This window comes from Stylophora pistillata, chromosome 1 (assembly GCF_964205215.1).
Source record: "Stylophora pistillata chromosome 1, jaStyPist1.2, whole genome shotgun sequence".
NCBI lineage: Eukaryota > Metazoa > Cnidaria > Anthozoa > Scleractinia > Pocilloporidae > Stylophora > Stylophora pistillata.
In genome coordinates this window covers 25,916,921-25,938,295 of record NC_142519.1, presented here as the reverse complement: position 1 = coordinate 25,938,295, position 21,375 = coordinate 25,916,921, and the positions used below count along the sequence as shown (strand labels likewise).

At 37.3% G+C, this 21,375-nt stretch overlaps 3 protein-coding genes, 1 long non-coding RNA gene and 1 pseudogene across 7 annotated transcripts; 2 read left to right on the top strand and 3 right to left on the bottom strand.

The window, feature by feature from the left end:
- Nucleotides 1–7: 7 nt before the first annotated feature.
- LOC111345086 (uncharacterized) lies at nt 8–18,576 on the bottom strand. 3 transcript variants are annotated; one of them, XM_022952345.2, is made up of 10 exons: nt 18,369–18,570; nt 14,500–15,705; nt 13,956–14,233; nt 13,593–13,682; nt 13,274–13,393; nt 13,000–13,144; nt 12,598–12,730; nt 4,876–5,000; nt 1,443–1,559; nt 8–891 (listed from the first exon to the last, which is right to left on the bottom strand). In XM_022952345.2, the coding sequence occupies exons 1-10, from the start codon at nt 18,520–18,522 to the stop codon at nt 782–784; spliced, it is 2,478 nt and encodes an 825-aa protein (XP_022808080.2). In that variant the 5' UTR covers nt 18,523–18,570; the 3' UTR covers nt 8–781. The 3 variants fall into 3 exon arrangements, 2 of the variants coding, with proteins under 2 accessions (XP_022808080.2, XP_088602996.1); XM_088746870.1 differs by lacking the exon at nt 18,369–18,570 and having other exon boundaries at nt 14,500–14,819; nt 15,041–15,243; XR_015995987.1 differs by lacking the exons at nt 8–891; nt 1,443–1,559 and adding an exon at nt 7,619–7,827 and having other exon boundaries at nt 4,961–5,000; nt 18,369–18,576.
- On the top strand, nt 5,876–8,819 carry LOC148741836 (uncharacterized). Its single transcript, XM_088746883.1, has 2 exons — nt 5,876–7,017; nt 7,241–8,819. The coding sequence occupies exons 1-2, from the start codon at nt 6,723–6,725 to the stop codon at nt 7,402–7,404; spliced, it is 459 nt and encodes a 152-aa protein (XP_088603009.1). The 5' UTR covers nt 5,876–6,722; the 3' UTR covers nt 7,405–8,819.
- Nucleotides 8,496–9,530, bottom strand: LOC148741835 (uncharacterized). The gene has a single exon (XM_088746882.1). The coding sequence runs from the start codon at nt 9,528–9,530 to the stop codon at nt 8,889–8,891; it is 642 nt and encodes a 213-aa protein (XP_088603008.1). The 3' UTR covers nt 8,496–8,888.
- LOC148741834 (uncharacterized) lies at nt 8,496–12,590 on the bottom strand (annotated as a pseudogene). Its single transcript, XR_015995988.1, has 3 exons — nt 11,565–12,590; nt 11,020–11,205; nt 8,496–10,151 (listed from the first exon to the last, which is right to left on the bottom strand). The product of XR_015995988.1 is annotated as an uncharacterized LOC148741834 (transcript).
- LOC148741833 (uncharacterized) lies at nt 15,684–20,985 on the top strand. The gene is made up of 2 exons (XR_015995993.1): nt 15,684–17,689; nt 18,213–20,985. It is a non-coding gene; the product is annotated as an uncharacterized LOC148741833 (long non-coding RNA).
- The last annotated feature ends 390 nt before the right edge of the window (nt 20,986–21,375 follow it).

The window sequence follows — 21,375 nt, the reverse complement described above, 5'->3', positions numbered from 1 at the left end:
CAGTTAATTTCTACTACACTGTTTTTTTTTTATTCACTTCTTGCTCAGTCTAAAGTTGTATTTCATGTACCAAGTTATGAACAATCAAAAGAGCACGCCTCTTGATTGGACAAGTGGCGGTCATTAAGTTTGTTTTGACTCTTTCCATTTGGATCTTTGAGAAGAAAATTCGGCAAGAAGAGAGGTCGAAATTTCAAACATTTGAAACGATTCATAACAACTCATTACAATAGATTACGAATTTGATTTACAATGACATTACAAAATAAACTAACTAACAGCCGTAAAAACACGGCATTATAGAATAAATAGAATAATAATGATGGATTACTAGAGCTCCACTTTTACTAAAAATCCAGTGGTACTTTCCAATTTTTAAATATTTTACAGTATGAATTTAATTGACATATTTGTACATAGTTTAGACAATCATTGAAGAAAAGAAAAATCTAAATATGTACACTATTAAAAATAAAACAACAATCCTTATCATTGACAAAATTAAAAACTGTATCTTAGTTATGAATTTGTTATGTTAAGTTCTTTTAAATAACAAGTCATTAGAACCATGAATTCTAGTTCAAATGAATGGGTGTATGGTATTCGATACATATGACAGGTTCCTGAGGCTCAGTTGGAGTACTGCCTTACACCTCCTCTCAATCCTATTATAATTGCTTGATTGATAATAATTATCCTCTTCCCACCAGCTGAAGCGGGATGGTCTTATTGTTGTAGTGACACTTGGATAGGAGATGTCATAATGGCACTTCACTGAAGTTCATGCTCTTAGATTTGCAAGTGCTGCCAGTAAAATCAAGCCAAGCATTAGAAATTCTTTCATGTGATTCATAGGTGTTCCACTTGTTGTAGGTGTGAGTCCATCAGAATCTAAACATAAAAAAAAAGGCATATAATTACATTGGGTCTGCCACTTTTCTGCTACTACTTAAGCTTCTTCATAATCCTCACATTTGGATCTATGTGCACAGTATTTTAAAAGCAGATCCAAACCATGATATACCAGTATATGTAACCTTTTAACTTCGAAAAGATTTTGGCATTTAACTTCTCACTGCAACATTTCTATATCATTCAGGAAACAGCTTAATTAGCAGACAGATTGATCCAAAGGGATGGTTGAAGGTGTTATAAAACATCAGGTGGACCAAGGAGGGATGATACAGAATCTGACTGAATTGTTGAGGGTACAATTAGATGATGAGGGGGATACTCTGGAGGAAACATTCTCATTTAGAAATTCAATGTAATTATACATCATGATTGTGTCAACCTCAGTTTTGGCCGATAAAGTGAGAGAAGGGCATCTTGTGCCTTGTTCTCTTGTAAGATCAGCCACTGTTTCCTTCTAGCTGAGGCCCCATGCTTTATCAGAGAGCAGTTTCTTGAGTGGGTTAGTTAAAGGCATATCATTGGTGTACCTGTAGGGTTACTTGTGGAGACATGGCAACTCTTTGTTGGCCAAAATTCTCCTAGTTTTGCTGGAGAGCGTTCCATAATGAAGTCAAATGTTTGGGATGGCTCACTGACTTGCCTCTCTATGATTAATGAAGAAAAGAGAAATTATTAATTCTTTTAAACATTGATCTCTTCCTAAATTGTAAATAGTTTAAAATCTCATTTTAAACTATTTACAATTTATAACATCAAAAGTGTATACAAAAGGAAAAAATTCCATCAATTGATGAGAAAAAATATTACAATACGCAGCCAAGATAAAATGTGCTCTGTGACCAAAGTGGCATAGGCTTTCGTGTTGGTCACTGACTTGTACAAATAATTGACATGACACATCAGGCAATTACAATAGAGATCAAAGGAAAAAAAAAAGAAAATAGAACAAAAGTTCAACTATATACAGATTATACAGAAGCTTGAGTGTTTAAAAGGTGTAATTTATATTGGTTGAAGAAGGAAGTGTACGGTAGTCTTTAATATTTGTTGGAATAGTTTCCCAAAGTTTAGATGAAACAAAAGCAAAAGTAGAGATCCCATAGTTATTAGTTGCTTTTGGCCTATGAGGATTTAATCCAGAGGCAAATCTGGTGTTGTGGTTATGTATCTCTGAGGCTCAAGTAAGGGAATATAATTGAGATGTTTGTTGAGCCATTTAGAATTTTATGTGTAAAAAGAGCAACCTTAATTTGTACACATTTTCAAATTTAAGAATTCCAGAAGATTGTAATATGGTGTAGCATTATCTCTGCTATAGGCAAAGAACATGCTATGCACACATTTATTCTGCTTAGTTAAGATTCTACGTAATCTAGTTATACAGTCTTGAAGTACCCTAAGTTATGGTTGCATAGGACAGGTATGGATACATGAAAGAATAATATGACTGCATGTTTCAATGTGTGAACTGGTCTACAAAATATCTTAATTTATGAATAATTGCTATATTTTTTGCTATTAATTTATTGTTAATGTGTTGAATCCGCAGTCCCCAGTATAAGTCTTGATCAATGTAGATACTTAAATACTTAATTTGAGTTTTGTGGGCAATGTTGGGAATATGAATATATGATCTTAATCTTGCAGATGAAATTACCATATAGGTTGTCTTTAGTTAGTAAAATTAATTTTATAGATAGTTTGTTGATATTACAATACTTGAAGACAGAATTCAATTCCTCATTCATAGTGGATTCAAGATGGATCAGGTTGTCACTTGTAAAAAAAAAAAATATTTGTATCATCAGCAAATATACATATATCTTATTAACCAAGCGATACTGGGAGAACATCGGCCAGAGGTCTTGACAGTACAGACCGAGCGCAGCGAGGTCCATACAAAAAAGACTGAGGGCCGATATTCTTCCAGTAGGGTCCCGAGCAAGCTTGGTTAACAAGAGATTTATTATACGACTGAAGTTCAAAGGGACACAAGTGCGGTATCATTCGGGACCATTCGGGACAGTGCGCAGTCAATACTGAGAGAATATTGACCAACAATAGAGCAATTTGATTGGTTGATTTTAGTTATTGGCCCTCTGACTGCCCGAGTCGTGTAATAAAAAAGGATAGATTTTTTGAGCAGTTAGGTAGATCATTGATATAAAGTAAGAATAGTAAAGGACCCAAAGTTGATCCTTGTGGTATTCCACAAGTAATGGTTTCAGCATCAGATTGGCTACAACCAATCTTAACATACTGAGTGCGATTGTGAAGATAGTTTTCAAACCAGTTGAGGGGTATTCCACATATGCCATAATGGTAGAGTTTAGACAAGAGAATCTTATGGTTAACTGTATCAAATGCCTTTGAGAAATCTAAGAAAACACCACAAGTAACAAGCCTTTTATCCACTGCCTGCTTAAGGGTGTCAGTGATCTCAAAAATGGCTTGCTCAGTTGAGTGCCCTTCCCTAAAACCAAACTGATATCTTTACAAAATGTTATATTTTACAAAAAATAATCTAGTTGGTTATGAACTAATTTTTCAAGTAGCTTACTAAATGGGTCTGTAGTTTCCTGGGTTAGTCACATCACCACTTTTGTAAACTGGAGTGACTTGAGAAACTTTCAGAATATTTGGTACAACTCTAATCTGGATTGATTGATTATAAATTTTGGTAAAAAGTGCTGATAATGGTTCAGCAGCTAGTTTTATTAAACTGTTTGGTATATCAATTAATGATTTGCTTTTAATCTAATGTCATAAACAAATCTAAAACCTGGCTTTCAGTAACAGGGGAAATAACAAAACTATTAGCTGGAGATGACAAAATATATTGTGAAGGGTTTTCCTGGTTAACTTCAATTTTTCTGGCTAATCTGGGACCAACATTAACAAAATGTTTATCAAACTGATCAGCGATGTCATCATTACCAGTGTAGGTCTTATTATTCCTAACTATTCTTTGAGGTGTGGTTTGACCCTTTGTCTTTCTCCTAATTAGATTACCAGTTATCTTCCATGTAGCCTTTAAGTTATTTTTACATAAGTCAAATTTTTTACAGAAGTAGGCTTTCTTATTAGTGTTTTTGAGATGGTTTAATCTATTTGAGTAGTTTTTAGATTCACTGATTTTAACTGGGTCATTAGATAGACAGTGGGTTTTATACATAGCATGTTTAGTTTTCATGGATTTAAGTATTCCCTTTGAGATCCAAGGTTTTTGTAATTGCTTTTGCTTGCTTCTAGACACATGTTTTAGGGGTGCATGCTTATTTACAATTGATTTCAGTGTATCAATAGATCTAGCTGTTGCCTCATGCAAATTGTTACTTTGAGCAAAAATGACATCCTCAACAATCTTTTAAACTTTCCTCCATTCAGGCATCTTTCAGGAACAATCAGCTCTCCAAGGTTATTAGCAAACATTTTGTCAATCTTTCACTTCCCCCTGAAACTCTCATGAGTGACCAAGACATAATTTCTCTTTACAATACAAATACAATATCAAGCAGACACTGGTGTAAGTAGTTTGCAACCAATCTCTAGAGACACAGATAACAATGGTGAAAAAAACAAATGCTGGTGGACGAACAAAAGAAGCTAATGAGATATTTATTGTTTACGTCCACCAACATGGCGGCAATGACGTAATTTCTCCTTACAATATCAAGCACGCAAGTATGGAGAATATAAAAATTAAGATCAGTACTAAGAGGATTATTAGCTAATCCAATACCAAATTCTCTCAACTAACAACATGAGAATTGCATTGCGGACAGTAAAGAGAATTACAAGTGAGATCTTGCGTGTAAAAGGGTTAATCAAGATGTAGCAAACGTGTCATGGATGATGTATGCTTTAGAATATGACAGGTAAGAATAACGAACCGACTCAGAAGAAATTCAAAGGCAACAGAGAAATATATTCAGCTAAAAGTCTCACTAAAGTACTCACCATTTCCAATGATCCCAAATTTGACTGTGACACAGTCTTGAACTTCACTGCCCTCTGTTCGGATATAAAACAACCGCCATGATGGGATTTTAAGTACAGCGCTAATTGTCTTTGTGAAGGTCACTCTGAAGAAAAAGCAAAGGGAACCTTTCAGTTCACTTCTTTCCTGTTGAATGGGACGAAGTCTGTGTTGTTTAGTCTAAAACTAATGTCACTTTTTTTCGGTTGCGTTGTTGTCGTTGTTTAGGTATTCTTACATTTGGACACCCTGTGAACTCTTACATAATACTGTTTAAACAACAACAAACATATGAAACATATGTGTGAACTGCGGTTATGAGACGTATATGAGCACGATCCTTCGCAGTAAAGCACTATTTGAGCAATAGTGAAAATCAGACCTGAAAAAAATTTCAGGCCTGTACGGGATTCGAACCACTGACCTCTGCGATACTAGTGCGGCGCTCTACCAATTGAGCTAACAAGCCAACTGGGAGCAGGCCATCAAATTAATTCGACATAAACCCGTAGATGATAAATCAAACAACAACAAACATATGAAACATATGTGTGAACTGCGGTTATGATGGCCTGCTCCCAGTTGGCTTGTTAGCTCAATTGGTAGAGCGCTGCACTAGTATCGCAGAGGTCAGTGGTTCGAATCCCGTACAGGCCTGAAATTTTTTTCAGGTCTGATTTTCACTATTGCTCAAATAGTGCTTTACTGCGAAGGATCGTGCTCATATACGTCTCATAACCGCAGTTCACACATATGTTTCATATGTTTGTTGTTGTTTGATTTATCATCTACGGGTTTATGTCGAATTAATTTGATGGCCTGCTCCCAGTTGGCTTGTTAGCTCAATTGGTAGAGCGCTGCACTAGTATCGCAGAGGTCAGTGGTTCGAATCCCGTACAGGCCTGAAATTTTTTTCAGGTCTGATTTTCACTATTGCTCAAATAGTGCTTTACTGCGAAGGATCGTGCTCATATACATAATACTGTTTCTTGGTCACATGACCAAAATGTCAGAGTTTCTAGCACGTGTTATTGAAGGTGCATTAAAATAGTTTTGGAAATCGTCTTCTTCGACTTCCTATGGCACAAAATGTAAGTAGATTTATGTCTTTAGCTTTTCTTTAGTTATCCTTTATATTTATTTTGTCATTTAATTTATTTTCTCTACTTTTCACCGCTCTATGACCTTTTGACCCAAACCATTTTGGTGATTCGCAAGTGACAAAGTGTTATTTGTCGAAACGCTTAATTTTTACTATGGCGCGCCTTTCCAGTCAATATTCAAACAACCTTAATATACAATACATCCATTACATTTCTTTGTCATATTTTTTATTTCCTTTCTGTATATTTTTTATTTTGCTTCTTTATTTTCCATTTTCCTTCTATATACTTAAAAATCTCTTCGTATCAATTCACATATACGTGTTTAGCTCACCTATTTTCTATTTTTTCTCTTCATTTTAAATGCGTTTCATATTTTTTATATTTATTCCATATGTTTTTTTTCGTTCCGAGTGGGATTTTTTATTTTCTTTCTAATTAGTATGCAAACGTCATCACATGACCGCCAGCACTTTTCCGGCAATTTCAAAAGCAAAATGGTGGATTAAACTTTAAGAGATGGCAACGAGAGAAGCCTTTACAACTTCGTGGAGTCTCTTCGTACCCTGTGGATTGGTATTCAGAATTTGAACACACAAGATGTCTCCGTTGATTACTTTGAACAAGCTAACGTGCGTCTGGAAGATGCAATTTTAACTTTACAGGTGCTGTTGCATAGTGTATGGCAAAGTGAGGACTCTGTCCTTCAAGATTTCAAGACAATAATGGAAGCTGTTTTGACAAAAGTACGCTTTGTTTTTCATGCAATGACAAAGTACGAGGAAAGAAATTCCGTTGAAGCAAAGATATCAAATTCATTGGCTTGTCCTACCACTAAACTAACAAGTGCAGGAAGACCAGTAATCGTCATTGAAAGAGAACAGATCGAATTCTTACGTGAACTGCATTTCTCCTGGGTAAAAATCGCTAGTTTGTTAGGTATCAGTGAGACTACTTTACGTCGAAGAAGACGGGAATTAAATTTGGATGATGACAGCGGAAACTGGACTGCATTGTCAGGTACGCAGTAATTTACAGACTGAGATTATCTATACTAGTAGCTTATTTGGTTTAAGCTTATTATCAATGTGTTTGGATAAGGATGATATAATCTCTGGTAAAATAAATCTTAGAAGCCATACCCTTCGTCAAAATATTTTAGGTTCCCCTAAGTCCCATCTCACAAAATGATGTACGATACTTCAAACTTTGTAATTAAACGTTAAATAGAACTTCTTTTCAGATTCTCAGCTTGAAGACGCTGTCAAAGAAATTAGAAGCATTACTCCAAACATTGGACAACGAAGATTGCTTGGAGCTCTCCGAGCCAGGGGATTTCGAATCCAGCGATGGAGGGTTCGTTACTGTCTTCGTAGACAAGACCCGCTTGGGACAGCACTTCGCTGAAGTACTCCAGTTTACCGTCGGAGGTACTCTGTACCAACGCCAAACGCTTTGTGGCACATAGACGGAAACCACAAGCTCACCAGGTACAGGTTTGTTGTGCACTGCTGTGTTGATGGGTATTCAAGGGTTATTGTATATGCCACCCTAACTGATAACAACCCAGCAGATACAGTGTTGGAGCTCTTCATCAAGGGAGTACAAGAGTTTGGCTTACCTTCAAGAGTAAGAAGCGATCATGGACTGGAAAATGTTGGAGTGGCAAAGTACATGTTGAAAAATAGAGGACTTAACAGAGGAAGTATCATAACGGGAAGCTCTGTCCACAACTGCCGTGTTGAGCGCGCTCACAAGGATGTTTACGCTGGTGTCCTTTGTCACTTTGCCAATATCTTTAGTGGAATGGAAGACATGGGTCTTCTTGACCTGTTAAATGAAGTACATTTATTTTCATTGCACTTTGTCTACATACCAAGGATAAATAGGGCATTGCAACACTTCATCAGTCAATGGAACAATCACCCTGTCTCCAGTGAACATCAATTATCACCCCTACAAATTTTTGCCTCTGGAATTTTGGAAAACATGCACTCTGGATACTCTGGAGTTGAGAGTATTCTACATCCAAATGAAATTCCATTGTATGGGTTTGATCCAGATGGACCTATCCCGTTAGACGACGACGATTACCAGGTCTCAATACCAGCTGTTGATGTTCGGCTGACACCACAACAACTGCATATCTTGGAAGTCAAGCCAAAAGTCCCCCGAAAAGTGTTGTGATGCGCATTTGATCATATCCACATGTTAATTTGCGCAATATAAATATATAATTACTATTATTATTATAAGTCTCCTGTCACCCTTTGAGTGACGATGGTGAACATGGTAGAACTCAATATTTGAGATGCATGGACATCCTTAGGAATCAGTTCAACATATAAGAAACTTTGCTGAGATAAGGCCGTTTTGGTGGTAACAATCTTTAAAACAGGTGTTCCCAGCATTCAACTAACCTAAAATCCGTTGTTAGAGAGTGAAAATAGGGCCTAGAATTAAGATCAATTAACGTCTATCAAACAGGTACCACTATGACAGATAGAAAACGCAAACAGTGTGAAGTTTATTATTTGCCTTTAAATTGTATCGCTCAGAATAGTACAACAAAATTAATGCAACTTAACCTTTACAACAGTAAGGAAAAAAATACATAAGAATCTCAACAAAATAGTTCTAAACAGCTGCGCCCACTTGAAAATGTCAACTTGAACAGATAACAAGCTTGATACTACAATCAGCCATTAGCTAATGATTTCCCAGTATGATTTACCAGAAAATAATTTGTGCACTGTTGTTAAATGTTTTAAAACTGTAAATACCTATCCAAGGCAGAAAACACAATTTCACTACAAAAATGATATTATCAGTCTGTTTTAAATCAGCTTGCATTTGCCATCACAATGGTCTTCTTTAAGTCACAAGGCATATTACACAATATCCATTTCCCAATAATCTGATGCAAGTATTGCATTGAACTCCTCTCTAAGTTCAGGAAATGACTGATAAGTTGAGGATAGCTCCAATACAGCATTACAAGTGTGGGCAATTGGTCGGCGACCCAAACCAGATAAGTTGGTAAAATTTATTTGGATTGCATCAAAAAGCATTAACTCAGACCCACTGATGAACCTTACAAACTTTGATAATTTCTGAGGCGTGTCAAGGCCCTTAATATACCGTTTGAGAAACTTAAGGCTTTCCCTTTCCCCATCACTCTCAGGGTTTGCCTCTAGGCAACTAAGGATTTTGCTTGTGGATGGTATTAACAATTCATACCTTTTGGAAATTGCTGCAAAATCAGGAAAACTACGAAGAAGTGTAGAAACTGTATCCTTCCAGCAGTCTGTAATATACTGTGGCTTCTGCAGCAGCTCCTTATGGGCTATTTCTTCAATAACTTGACTAACATTCTCGGAATTTACCATAATTCGACAGTCATAGTTACCAAAAACTTCTAAAAGCTGGGACATTTTGTCTTCATCATCCCACTTCATGTCACCAGCAAGGCACTTGTCAATTAAACATTTATCATCTACTGAAATGTAATTTCTAAAGGATTGAGTCAGCATAGCACTAGTTACTGCAGATTCCCCTCAAAAAAGACAAGCAAGGAACGTTTGAGACAGAAGGACTGGTAGGTATTGACAGGTTAAATATCCTTTCACCAAAATTCTACCAACAGCAACCCATTCATCCCTTTGATAGTCATGTCTTACAAATGGTACGCGCTCATTTTCTCCAACAAAAAGGGAATCATATGTTTCTTTCCAAAAAAGAGAGAAAACATCTCTAAGCAACCCAACACCTCTGCCCACTTCTTCAACTCCCCTACCATCAATAACAATTATCTCTATGTCCTGACTCTTAATTAATGGATCTCGGAATAAGTCAATCAAATCCTTCTAAATATTTAGCCTGTGCACTTGGATGATACGTTTTGGTGGCAGCTGAGATACAGGTACTGATACAGACACAGGTACATGCTCAGATACATAAACAAAATCAGAGTCGCTGCCTGTCTCTATATCATTTAACTCTGTATTTTGATGTATTTTAACTTCTGTATATTGGTGATGACACAATAAGGTTGTGCAACATCCTGGCAGGGGTGGGGCACCACAGCTGCATCTGGCCTCCCATCACTCTCCCCAAATGAAAGCAACACAGAGCTTCTTTGTGCTCCACTAACACTAAAAGGAAATAATAACTTGTCACAAACCATAAAAAACAAAGTGAACTAAGTGGCAATGATGTAACAGACTATGAAGGGTTCATCTTTGTACAAATATCCAAAATCACATGGAGTTGCAAAATACCACATCAATTCATGTCCCGTCCTGCTAAACGATTGAAAAAAGATCTGAGCCAACAAATAAATAAATAAACAAACATTAAAATAAAAAAAAATACACAAATCTATTTGGAGACTAATAATATGCATGAAAAAATTTCTCAGTTCTGATTGGTTAAGATGAATGCAGTTTTCAGTTAGTTCAGTGCAGAAGAGAGTTAATTCAGTGCAGAAGAGGGTTAATTCAGTGCAAAGAAAGAAACAAACCAGACATTCTAATTGTTCAGAATGACTGGTCAATGTCACTTGCAGGGTTTGAATAAATTATTTTTGCACGTGTTGCGCGCGCTTCTCTTCTGCGTAGTTATGAGAAACTAGCTCGTATTTTTTCATGTATATTATTAATAGATAATCACATGATTTTCTCGTGCAATTTGGAATAAATAAGCACTTGTAAATTTTTTCAAAGACCACAAATTGCACTCGCCCTATGGGCTCATGCAATTTTGTTAGTCTTTGAAAAAATTTACTCGTGCGTATTTATTCCAAATTGCACTCAAAATCATGTGATTACCTATACAAACTGGATAATATTTCCAACAAAGAGCCATTGTCATGCCCACTTGTATGAGCTGGGAAGCCAGTCTATCATATATAAGGTTATCCGTCTGCATTGCGAAGCTACCTTTGCAGTAAGGCAAAAAGCTAGAAGAAATCTATACAGCTTTTATTTTGTTCAATGCTTAAATTCAGAAGAAAAAGTTCACCTTGGACTGTCATCTAATACTGAATTCTCTAGCTCCTCTTCGGTTTCACCCTCATCTTCAGATTCCAAAGGGACCGGTGATCTAACATAAACAGCTCCTTGACCAGCCATCCTGGTCACTCTTTCTGCATCCAGAGTTATGCCTTCAGCCAGCTTAGGAGTTAATTATTAGCTTTCCATAGCATGGCTAGGTTAAGAAAAACACACATTACTTGCACGCTTCTTGCAAAAGTCAAGGGTGAATTCAATGAAAGAGTAGTTAAGTTAGCTTATGTCACAAGTAAGGAGAAAGGGGTGGGAGCGGGGCAGTACCAGAGCAAGTCTAAAATAGCCCAACAAATTCTGCAAAAAATTCAAAGTCCATTACTCCCGTCACTGCAGGTATCCTCTTATGTGGTTAAATTTTTGGCAAAATAGTATAGATGCGTATTTAAAAATAGTGCAGCCACACCAAATGTCGAACGGAACAGCAATTATATTATCATTAATGCATTAAACGTAGAACAATGCTTAAGCTTACTTATATCATTACACAAAGTTACCCACCTTGACATACTCAAATAGCAAAAGCTTTGGAAATCGATTCAATATAGCAGCTTTGAGGAATGTGCGTCCCAGCTCTTGTCAAAGGGAAACTTGTGGCAGACAAGTTCTCTCTCTTCTAACTGAAGTCGGGTTGTGTGTGTAGGTACTTTGTTGATCTTGGGACTGGGAATAAGGACTAGATCCTTGTAAAACAAGTGTCTTGGATGGGCGGCCTTTGGTCGTCTTAATGGTCTGCTTTGACCTTGCTGGTCTTCTACTAGTGCTTTTCCTACTAGCTCGGTTCGAACCAATTGTCGGAAAGAAAGTGGCAAGCCGAGCTTGGATAGAACTGTTAGAGTCTGGCGACGTCGAGGACTGAATGGCACGTTCGTTCTACTGAAGTTCCTCGTTGTTTACCTTACGATCCCCGTTGTTCGGCTGACTCACAGAGACTGCCGTTGAATTCATCCGAGGTATTACATTTCTCGTAAAACCAGGTCTCAAATTACTTAAAATCTCTAAAGCATCCGCGACCGCACGACATGCAGTCGATAGCTCTTCCTCCATGTAGCCGAAAGCCAAAATGGCGGAATGGAAAAAAAATAGTGCTAGCGGTCATGTGATGACGTTTGCATACTAATTAGAAAGAATATAAAAAATCCCACTCGGAACGAAAAAAAAGATATGGAATAAATATCAAAAATATAGAACGCATATAAAATGAAGAGAAAAAATAGAAAGTAGATGAGCTAAACACGTATATGTGAATTGATACGAAGAGATTTTCAAGTATATAGAAGGAAAATGGAAAATAAAGAAGCAAAATAAAAAATATACAGAAAGGAAATAAAAAATATGACAAAGAAATGTAATGGATGTATTGTATATTAAGGTTGTTTGAATATTGACTGGAAAGGCGCGCCATATTTCACTGTGTATACTCATCATGTGTTATTCAAAAAAATACATGGAAAGGGAAAAAAAAAACCTTTGATTTTATATCACTGAGCTGAGGATGTTTGGCATTTAATCCCAAAGCACACTTTCGCCTTACTTGGAAAATGTGGCTCCCTTGACATACTTCAGTGTTTTCTCAATGTACAACGAAGAAACTGGTGTAATGGAAGCACAAGCCAAGCGGGCAGCCCCAGCGTTTTCTGCATGCACCACAACTCCACGACCAATAACTATGAAAGAAATATATACCGTACTAGTTAAGAGATTTGTTTTTGTTATTTGAGGCGTTCCTCTTTGAATACAGTTTTTTGGACAGTAGGCAAAGAGGTTGAAGACGCACTCTAAAGGGAAAACCAGTTTCGCGTTCTCACGCTTTAATTTGTTCAGTTTCTGAAACAGAAAAACTAAAATCGATAGAATTTTGCCAGGTTTGACTCATGCTGACTTGATTACTCAAAGCCAAGTCTCTTTTAAAGTGTTACAAGTATGGTTTTCTTACCTGACATTTCTCCAAACAAGGGAAGGTCAGGATCAGTGTAGAAACTCTGTCCTGTTCCAACGTTTAGCATCGCATGTTTGCCGGAAAGGTCGCCGACTTCACACCTCAGCATATTACTAGAGAAGCATGATGACTTGTAAGTTCCCTGGAAAATGGGAAAGAAGAGGAAAACTCTATTCCTTGAGTACTGATTTGGGAACTGTTTAGCCACTAAGTGAACTTCTGATCTGAGGTGCTACTGTTTAGAAAAGCTGTCTTTGACAAATAAACTTACTTTCAAATCAACTTCATAGGGGTTGTAATGTCCTCCCAAACTTTTACACCTTTCACCCATGGGTGCATAAGTGTCACCCCCTTCAGGGTTTACATGGACGTGCCACTTGTGATTCAGGCTCTGATTAGTAAAAGAAACAATCAGCCATGCTATTGTTAATGACAAATCTGAGGTTTGATAACATTTCAATATTGGAGTTAACAATTTGACATTCCTTCAAGTCATTGTTTTTGAAAATCAGGGAAAATAATAAGTTGCTTGCATTGTGGATACTCATCAGTAATTGAATCGAATAGTATCTGTTTGTATCAAGACATACCTTTTGGCTGGAGTTTGAAACGTATTTGAGATCAACGTAAATTGAGGTTTCCTCTGGCATCATAGAGTCGTCTTTCTCCTTGTATTGGATCTGAATGGAAGCAATGAAAGTTGTGCTTGTTAATTATTGGGGAAAAACCGAGATTTGTAGAAGGATAGGCTGACACAGCATTTAATGAAACAACCGTTTGTGAAATTTCTGATTGGCTGTTCTTTCCATGTGAACTGGTTTCTGGATAGCATGCAGTTTTATTGTAGAAGATACTAGGATACTGGTGCCGTCGTATTCTCTTACTGAAAAAGAGAGTGCACAGCCGCAAAAAATGATTTAAATATTTATCATTTTCTTGAAGAAATGACTTACCAATAGAATGTATCCCTTAAGAGTAGGTCCTGTGAAAGTTATCTTTGTTTTCATTGCAAACATGTTGTCCCCTTCCATCACCTGGCGCACATCTGCACACACCCATCTCAAGCCTCCCATCGTCTTCATTTTGTGGATTACAATAGAACGGCCGTGGATGCTGTTTTTCCCAAATAATGGCAGATTGTAGTCAATGTGCTCTCCTTTGTAACTTGTCAAGTTTAATAGCGATCCATATTTTCCACTCAGGTCTCCGATCTCGTATTCATCATTGGTGCCTAGGAGTTAGGTTTGTGGAGAAAAGAAATTGATGAGTGTGTTTTGTGGTTGGTTAGGATTTTGTCTATTACAAAAATAAACAAAACTGACACAAATAGAAGTAGCGTTGTGGACCTTAAGGAAGCACTATTTTGGCAGTTACCAAACGATTGAGTAAATAATGAAATACACTGAAATTCGAAAGTTATTATTAAGACATAGCTGGGGAATCTAGTATCGTGAACACAATATGGTAAAGTATAGAATGAGTCGAAATAAAACATACCACTTCCTGGAGGCGGACTGGAACTAGTGTTAATACCAAAGGGATTCCAGTGGCCACCCAGGTATCCTCCAGCACAAGATTCCATACCGGTGTACTGCATCTGCCATGGACTGGGATAGTTGTGCACGTGATATCCCTGGGACTCTTTTCTTAGACCAGTAAGGTTGACTTCTGTTTTGGAAGGATCAAAAGGAGACGGCTGGGTAATCTTAACGTATCCTCCCACACCATCATGGATGTTTGGATCGAACGAAGCTCTGACAACCTTTGGTTTCACTTTCATGATTTTGGCGCAGGCGAAAGGCCTCAGCGTGTCATTGCTGGAGAACAAGGTAATTACTTTACCGATAACACCTTTAGCACCACTAAGGGGAAGGTTGGAATCTGTAAGGGCAGCCTTCGTTTTGGATTGGTTTTTCGTCGCCATAGATAGTGTGATGTTGCCATGTTTGGACGTCAAATCGCCAATGGAACAATTATTGTATGTAATCTGGCTGCAGTTACTCTTATCTGTGCCATAAGGGTTGAATGTGGCGCTTACCTTTCCACAAGAAGATGAATCTTGAATTTTCCAAGTAAATACCTCTTCGGATGTGGCGTCATTGACGTAGAAAAGATTGACAAAGATATTGGTGTCCGAGTTTACATCTGCTTGTCTAAAGTACACAACACCCGCTACAGGAGCCTTGAAGGCAGCTACAGCTGTTAACATGGGCCTTTTTAGAGTTATGAGGGCGCATGCTTTGGGTGTTTCACCGCTGTATAACACAAGTGTCCTACCCATGATGTTGTGTGGACCTTTTATTGGAATGATCAAACTCAGGTTTGTGAAATTTTGCTGTGTTGAATTAGGGTCAAGATTTCCAAGTAATCCCGTCAGGTCTCCAATTGCGCATGCTCCAAACCTTGTTGGACTTTGTAAACTGCACGAACTGTTGTAGTCTCCGGCTTCCATGGCCATTCTAGGATCGAAAACAGCTCCCACTGCAGATCCACTGCAGCTCATAGCCGCATTACCGTCGTAGATCATAGGCAGTTCATGAATGCGCCATGCTAGAGTCTCGTCAATGCCTGTTAAGTTAACCGTGACACTTGTGGAGCCTTCATGTTGTGATGGCGAAAATATCACGTAACCTTTTATTCCGCTCATACTGAAAACCGCTTTAAGCTGATGTTCAGAGGCCACTGCAGACTGAAGGATACATCCTGTAAAGCAAATAGTATTTTAACTAGTACACTAATCAACAATGTTTTCATTTTGTGTGTTGAATGTATTTCAGTTATGCTCGGGTTTCGTCTGGATTGTACCTCTGTGTTTTTTAACATGCCGAAATCAATCTAATTCAGTTCTAACTCAAAAACATGGTCAGATCTATGACCATTGATTGACAATTAATTTCCTTTTTCATTAAGTTCATGATACACTTGGGATTAGTAACCTCTTAAGATCGTGCAACGTGTTAAAAGTTCATTTTAGAAGGAATCGTTCCGTGCTAAATTGTTCCCTCGCTGACCGGCGTTTCATATGATTTTGCCAACCGAATGCCCAATTGAACTGCCACCCCGTGTTTACGAGTGATTAGGAATAATCTGCTGGATATCGTCACAGAAGTAAGTGGTCGATGATATGCGATTAATCACTGTAGTTCGTCAGTTTATGTTGTAGTTTGCCCTGTAGTTTTCCCTATCTAATATTATGTAACGTTTTCCTTAATAGATCGAATAAAACCAGAGATCATTTATACGGTTTGCGTCATCCAGTGGATTAATAAGCCCCCTTTTTCTCCCCGAATCAGTTGGAAAAGAAGAAGCGTGTTATTGACTATTAGTCCATTTCCTTAATAGAAACTCATACATCTGCGCATACTCTTTACAAAGATGTTGTTAGTCTTAAGTATCGTTTACTGAAAGACCCAAATTCATACATGCTGATTGATCATGCTGAGCAGTTTGTTGTTTGTCGACGAAGAAACTGGCTTTGTGGTGCGTGATCATCAGTAGGGGGTAGTGAGTTATCGTTGTCGGTTCGTGGGGACAAATCGTTGTTGTCGTTATTGTTTCTCTATTTTGAATAATGAGTGTTCCTCAGTGGGGGTCTTGAGCTTCTTAAAGCCTTTACACAAAAGAATTTCAATTTTGTGACAGATCAGATAATAGTGTCGTGTCTGATCTTGTCCGTTTAGCAAGAGAAATGTAAATGATAATGGTTATGTAGCTAATAGATAGACATATATAACTAAATGGTTAATGGATATGAATTAATAAGTTAATAAATAGATAAATGAGCCCCAAATAGACGAGGAAGGATGAGAAGCAGTATTTATGACCACCAATAATTATGCTTAGTCTGCCAGTTACAAGACATAAAGTAATTTAGAGAACGTGTATCAGGTTAGATTATGACCAATCGCACCATTGATTAGTCTATTAGAACTCGACCTCAAGGAGTCATTAAATGGGAACCATTCTAAAATACCGAACAAACACAATTTATTCGCCTTGACAGATTCCATCTTGATATTTTTCCTGTGGCAGGAAGACGTAGTCCAGCCATAGAACTCTCATAAACATGATAAAGTTTGGTCGATCCAAAGGAGTGTTGTAAACGATCAGAGAATGGTGGAAACATCTCGAGCACTTATATTATATTCAAATAAGAGAAAAAAACAGTGAAGCTCCTTAATTGCAAACGTTTCCGGTCGTTTTCTTCTCCGGTCTTAAGCGAAAGAAATTCCTCTACCGTGACAAAGGGCGTGAAAGCCTACATTTACGTCCTTTGCAAAAGATGCTCAATCACAAGGCATTAACACTAATTCCTAAATCCTCTGACTAGATATATCACGATATAAAAAACGAAATGTATATGCGAACGAAATGATTTGTTTGCTTGTTTCATAAGGGTTTCAAGTGCTTCCTTTTGTCTGTAAGTCTGCGAAGTCATCATATCCGTTCTAGAACAGTGGGTAAATTTCGCTTTTAAGGTACAGATCAAACAAACGTAACCTTAATTATAAGGTGCATATTTGCATATGTTAGATCAATTTCTTTATAGCAGGAACTTTTAGGCTGACGTGGAATACAAAATGATCGTATGGAATAAATCAAAGCCAGATTTGTTTGGGAACAGATCCCAGTTTTACCAAAGTTTAACCTCATGTCGTCTAAGACTTTGCAGAATGATTGACTGGATGTAAGTATTTTTTAAAGCATTAAGTAACGACAAAATTATTGAAATATTCATCCGCAAGGTGATCCACATCTCTTGTTAAAACTTGTGCTATATTGAGTCCAAAAGAAGTTTGATTTAAACGCTCTATGTCGTAATATATATAGCTACGGCAAACAATCGCTAAAACCTTCTATTTTATGGTGTAACCAGTTTTGAAAACACTGCTTTAACTGTAGTGCACATTTATTGTCGTGAACCTCAAATAAATCTCTCACATCTCTCATTGATTGTTAGTAACTAGCTCATTGAGTCAGTTGTCGATTTAAAATGGAGCGATAAAAAGGGCAGAACTTTCTGCAACAGTTTTTGAACTACTTTAACACGCAGTACTTGCATGATCTTTTTTTCGTTATCGGGATGGTTGGAATTCAAATGAAGAAAACGTAATAGCGAGAGCCTATAATTATTTTTTGAATTAAACCCTTTTTGGATCACACATTGGGCAAAGCTTGGTGTTCGTAAATATTCTGTCACTCCGCCTTAGGCTTTGCTACCTTCCCGTTGGGACAAGAACACGCAGGTTACTGAGACAGCATAACCAGCATAACCACAGAAATTAAAAGCAGAGGAAATTTGGGGGAAAAAAAGTATCCACCATTGTGTAAAAAGGAGAATACATTTGATGGTAAGGTGTACTCACCAGTGGAAAAAAGTACGATCAAATACGTCGTCATCAATGTAGAAGGCATAGTGGAACTCAATAGGGGCTTGTGGTACAATGAAGCTACAAAGTCTGCGGGTTCATCACCTATTGCTTCCTCAAATTTAACTGCCTTTGACGTGAGAGAGTGCATTGCTTTTGAGCCGTTTGCTAATTATTATTTCAGATTGAACAAAGCCGGGAAATTCATTACCCTGACAGATTATTTTCTTATAAAAGGAAATTACCATTAAAAACAGACAAACTAATTACGTCATATAGTTTTTTTAAAGCATTAATTTTTCCTCCAATGCTGAGGCTGAAATCTTTCAGTGAAACAAAATTAATAGGCAATGCATTCCAATATCGTTTGGAATGAAAAGAAAACTGAAAAAGAAGAAAAACACACGCAATCTAATAATTCTTACTATTTGTTCCTACTTCGCAAATAGTTTTATTCTTAGAATAAAACTTCAACCAGCTCGCAGAAGTTCTGAAGGAAGCGACAGGGTGCCTCTATATTTGGCATAGACTGAGAAGAGAAGAAGATGATTTGGCTTTCAATTGTTTTTATCTCCTTTCTGAGAAGAAAGTGATTTAAGTTGGCGCTTAGTTATGTCATTTTGGTTGGTTCAAAATATAATTTGCGGTTTGATAGTTCTCTAAGAAAAATGAGTGTAGCAAATTTCTGGAAACTTCAATGCGGGATCAAAGTTGTTTCTTGTTTGTGTAAAATACAGTTATGTAGGTAGAACTATCCTAGGTAACAATGTTAACATTTAGTGAAAATATTGGACTCCACTTGATTTTCCAACAGGACTAATTAAATCTGACGTGGACGAAAATCGCATCAAGTTATTTGTGCATTAACCGAGTGCTGCATGAATGAGCCTGGGGGCTGAGCTAAACTAAATGAGAGAATTGAAATCTGTGTCGTGTATGAAACTTGAAAAAGCTATGACAATGCACATATTGATTGAAAGTTTCCCGTATTGACTTGTAATAGACTTTATATGGACATCTGTCATTTCTTAAGGAAGTAATCTTTTTCGTGAAGATTGCAGGCGAGAGTCAGTATGACCGCAAATAGAACGCTCCAGTTCACGCGCCAACTTAGCCGGGAAAATGATGAAAACTGTTTACCTTCATCTACTGTGATAAGTTACCGCTATGGAATAGTTATCTGAAAGGGTTTCAACATTCTTATATGAGAAAAACCAAGAGATTTAAGCAACCGAATAAATTACCCAGCAAACTTGTTAAAAAAAGACTGACCAACCATTTGCGTCAACGAAGTAGTATTATTATCAGACTTACGCAAAGCACCCTACAGAAATAAATTAGTTGCGCAATATATGAAGTATTGTGAGAGTGTTGCAAAGTGCCAAGGGATATAAAATGAGTGTTAAAATCAAAGCAAAAGGTACTGACTGCCAAGTAAATCACGTTTTAGGGTTCGTTTTTCAACTCTAACAGTGGAAAGTCTCATATTCATGAAAACTACCATAGCCAAAATAATAAGCCTTCGGCAATGAACAAACGACAGGTCGTGTTTTATTTTTACCTCTGTTTAATTAGCCTATTCAACAAATTCCGTTTTCCTGCAGCTTCTAGATCTTTGAATTGATAGCGGTCCAATATTTAAAATATCACGCAATCGGAAAGGCCGATTTATGGCATTTTAAGTGCTTTACGCAAATGAAAGAATTATTTTTGAGAATCTTCATTTTGTCGATTTGAGAGATTTTTCGAGTTTCAACGTTTTTGACCAAAACTCTTTATTTTTTGTTTTCATGGATCAGTCCGTCTCTAGATACAGCCCCATCAATATTTATCGAAACATCACTATTCCTAGACTGAGTTCCCAACGACACGGCTTTTATTTTAGTTTGAGGAAGCGTTCAACTGAATTTTATCTCGGCAATAAACAAGTCATCCGGAAGTTGACGTGATCTTCCCGTTAAACCGGGCTTATACTTGAAGCCAGACTTTAAACCACAAGCAAACCTAGAAAGCAGCCTAATTAGTTGACAATAGTTCTTGCTACGTCAACGCCAAGTAAGGGTGAAATATCAAGTGAATAAAGGGTGAAAGTTTCTAAACAAACCGTAGTGCTGCGTCGGTGGGGGTAACATGGTAATTTGGTAATATCAACTAAGTTGAAATTGTAAATTGGCCACCGTAAGGAGTTAAAAAGCTGACGTTTCTAGCGTTAGCCTTTCGTCAGAGCGAATGTCGAAGGGCTAACGCTCGAAACGTCAGCTTTTTAACTCGTTACTGTGGCCAATTTACAATTTCAACTTAGTTGATATCACCAAATTACCCTGAAATATCAAACGTTTCTCAGGGCTAGGTCTGCAAGTTTGCGTGCGCCAACCATATGTGAAACGTCAAAAACTGAATTTCAGGGCTTACTTTCAGATTTCTCATGTTAAAATCAAGGAAAGGCAAGAGATAGCTCAGTATTTGGGATGCATGAGGCGGAAGAATAAACACAATGAATTTAGGCCCTTTTGTGTCAATATATTTGCCATAGTTTTGTTGACCAAACCATCCTAACTACATGCTCTTTTCAGAGCTTTGAAGTTAGTACTTTATTAAACTTTAGATAAAATCATTTGGGTCCTTGTCTGATTATTTAATATAGTACCACGTCAAAATTGCCTGATCTAATCAACTAGAAAGACGTTACGTAGTATTAGATTCCTCATGATAATAGTGGTGATTTTTGTTTTACCTTGGAATGTCGATCCGTCTCAAATGTTTACAACCCTGGTCTAATTCGACACGGCTGGAAGCAATCTAGTTGCTTTGTAGATAGTGCAGGCCAAAACGTGACCCTGACTCATTATCTCCGACACAATAACTGACATTTTTGTTAAAGTGCCCCTGAGACGAAAATTTACCATTTTATTTTGGCCTAAATTTTTTACACAATGTTGAATTGGGTCGAGTTAAGACCCTTTTTGCCATTAAAAACTCAAAAAAAACCTTCGATGACCAATTT

Coding starts and splice junctions, on each gene's coding strand:
- LOC111345086 (XM_022952345.2), bottom strand. CDS start 18,522: ATGCACTCTCTCACGTCAAAGGCAGTTAAATTTGAGGAAGCAATAGGT. Junction 15,706..18,368: donor GATCGTACTTTTTTCCACTG/GTGAGTACACCT, acceptor TTTGCTTTACAG/GATGTATCCTTCAGTCTGCA. Junction 12,731..12,999: donor CTTGTTTGGAGAAATGTCAG/GTAAGAAAACCA, acceptor TTTCTTTCATAG/TTATTGGTCGTGGAGTTGTG.
- LOC148741835 (XM_088746882.1), bottom strand. CDS start 9,530: ATGCTGACTCAATCCTTTAGAAATTACATTTCAGTAGATGATAAATGT.
- LOC148741836 (XM_088746883.1), top strand. CDS start 6,723: ATGGAAGCTGTTTTGACAAAAGTACGCTTTGTTTTTCATGCAATGACA. Junction 7,018..7,240: donor AAACTGGACTGCATTGTCAG/GTACGCAGTAAT, acceptor ACTTCTTTTCAG/ATTCTCAGCTTGAAGACGCT.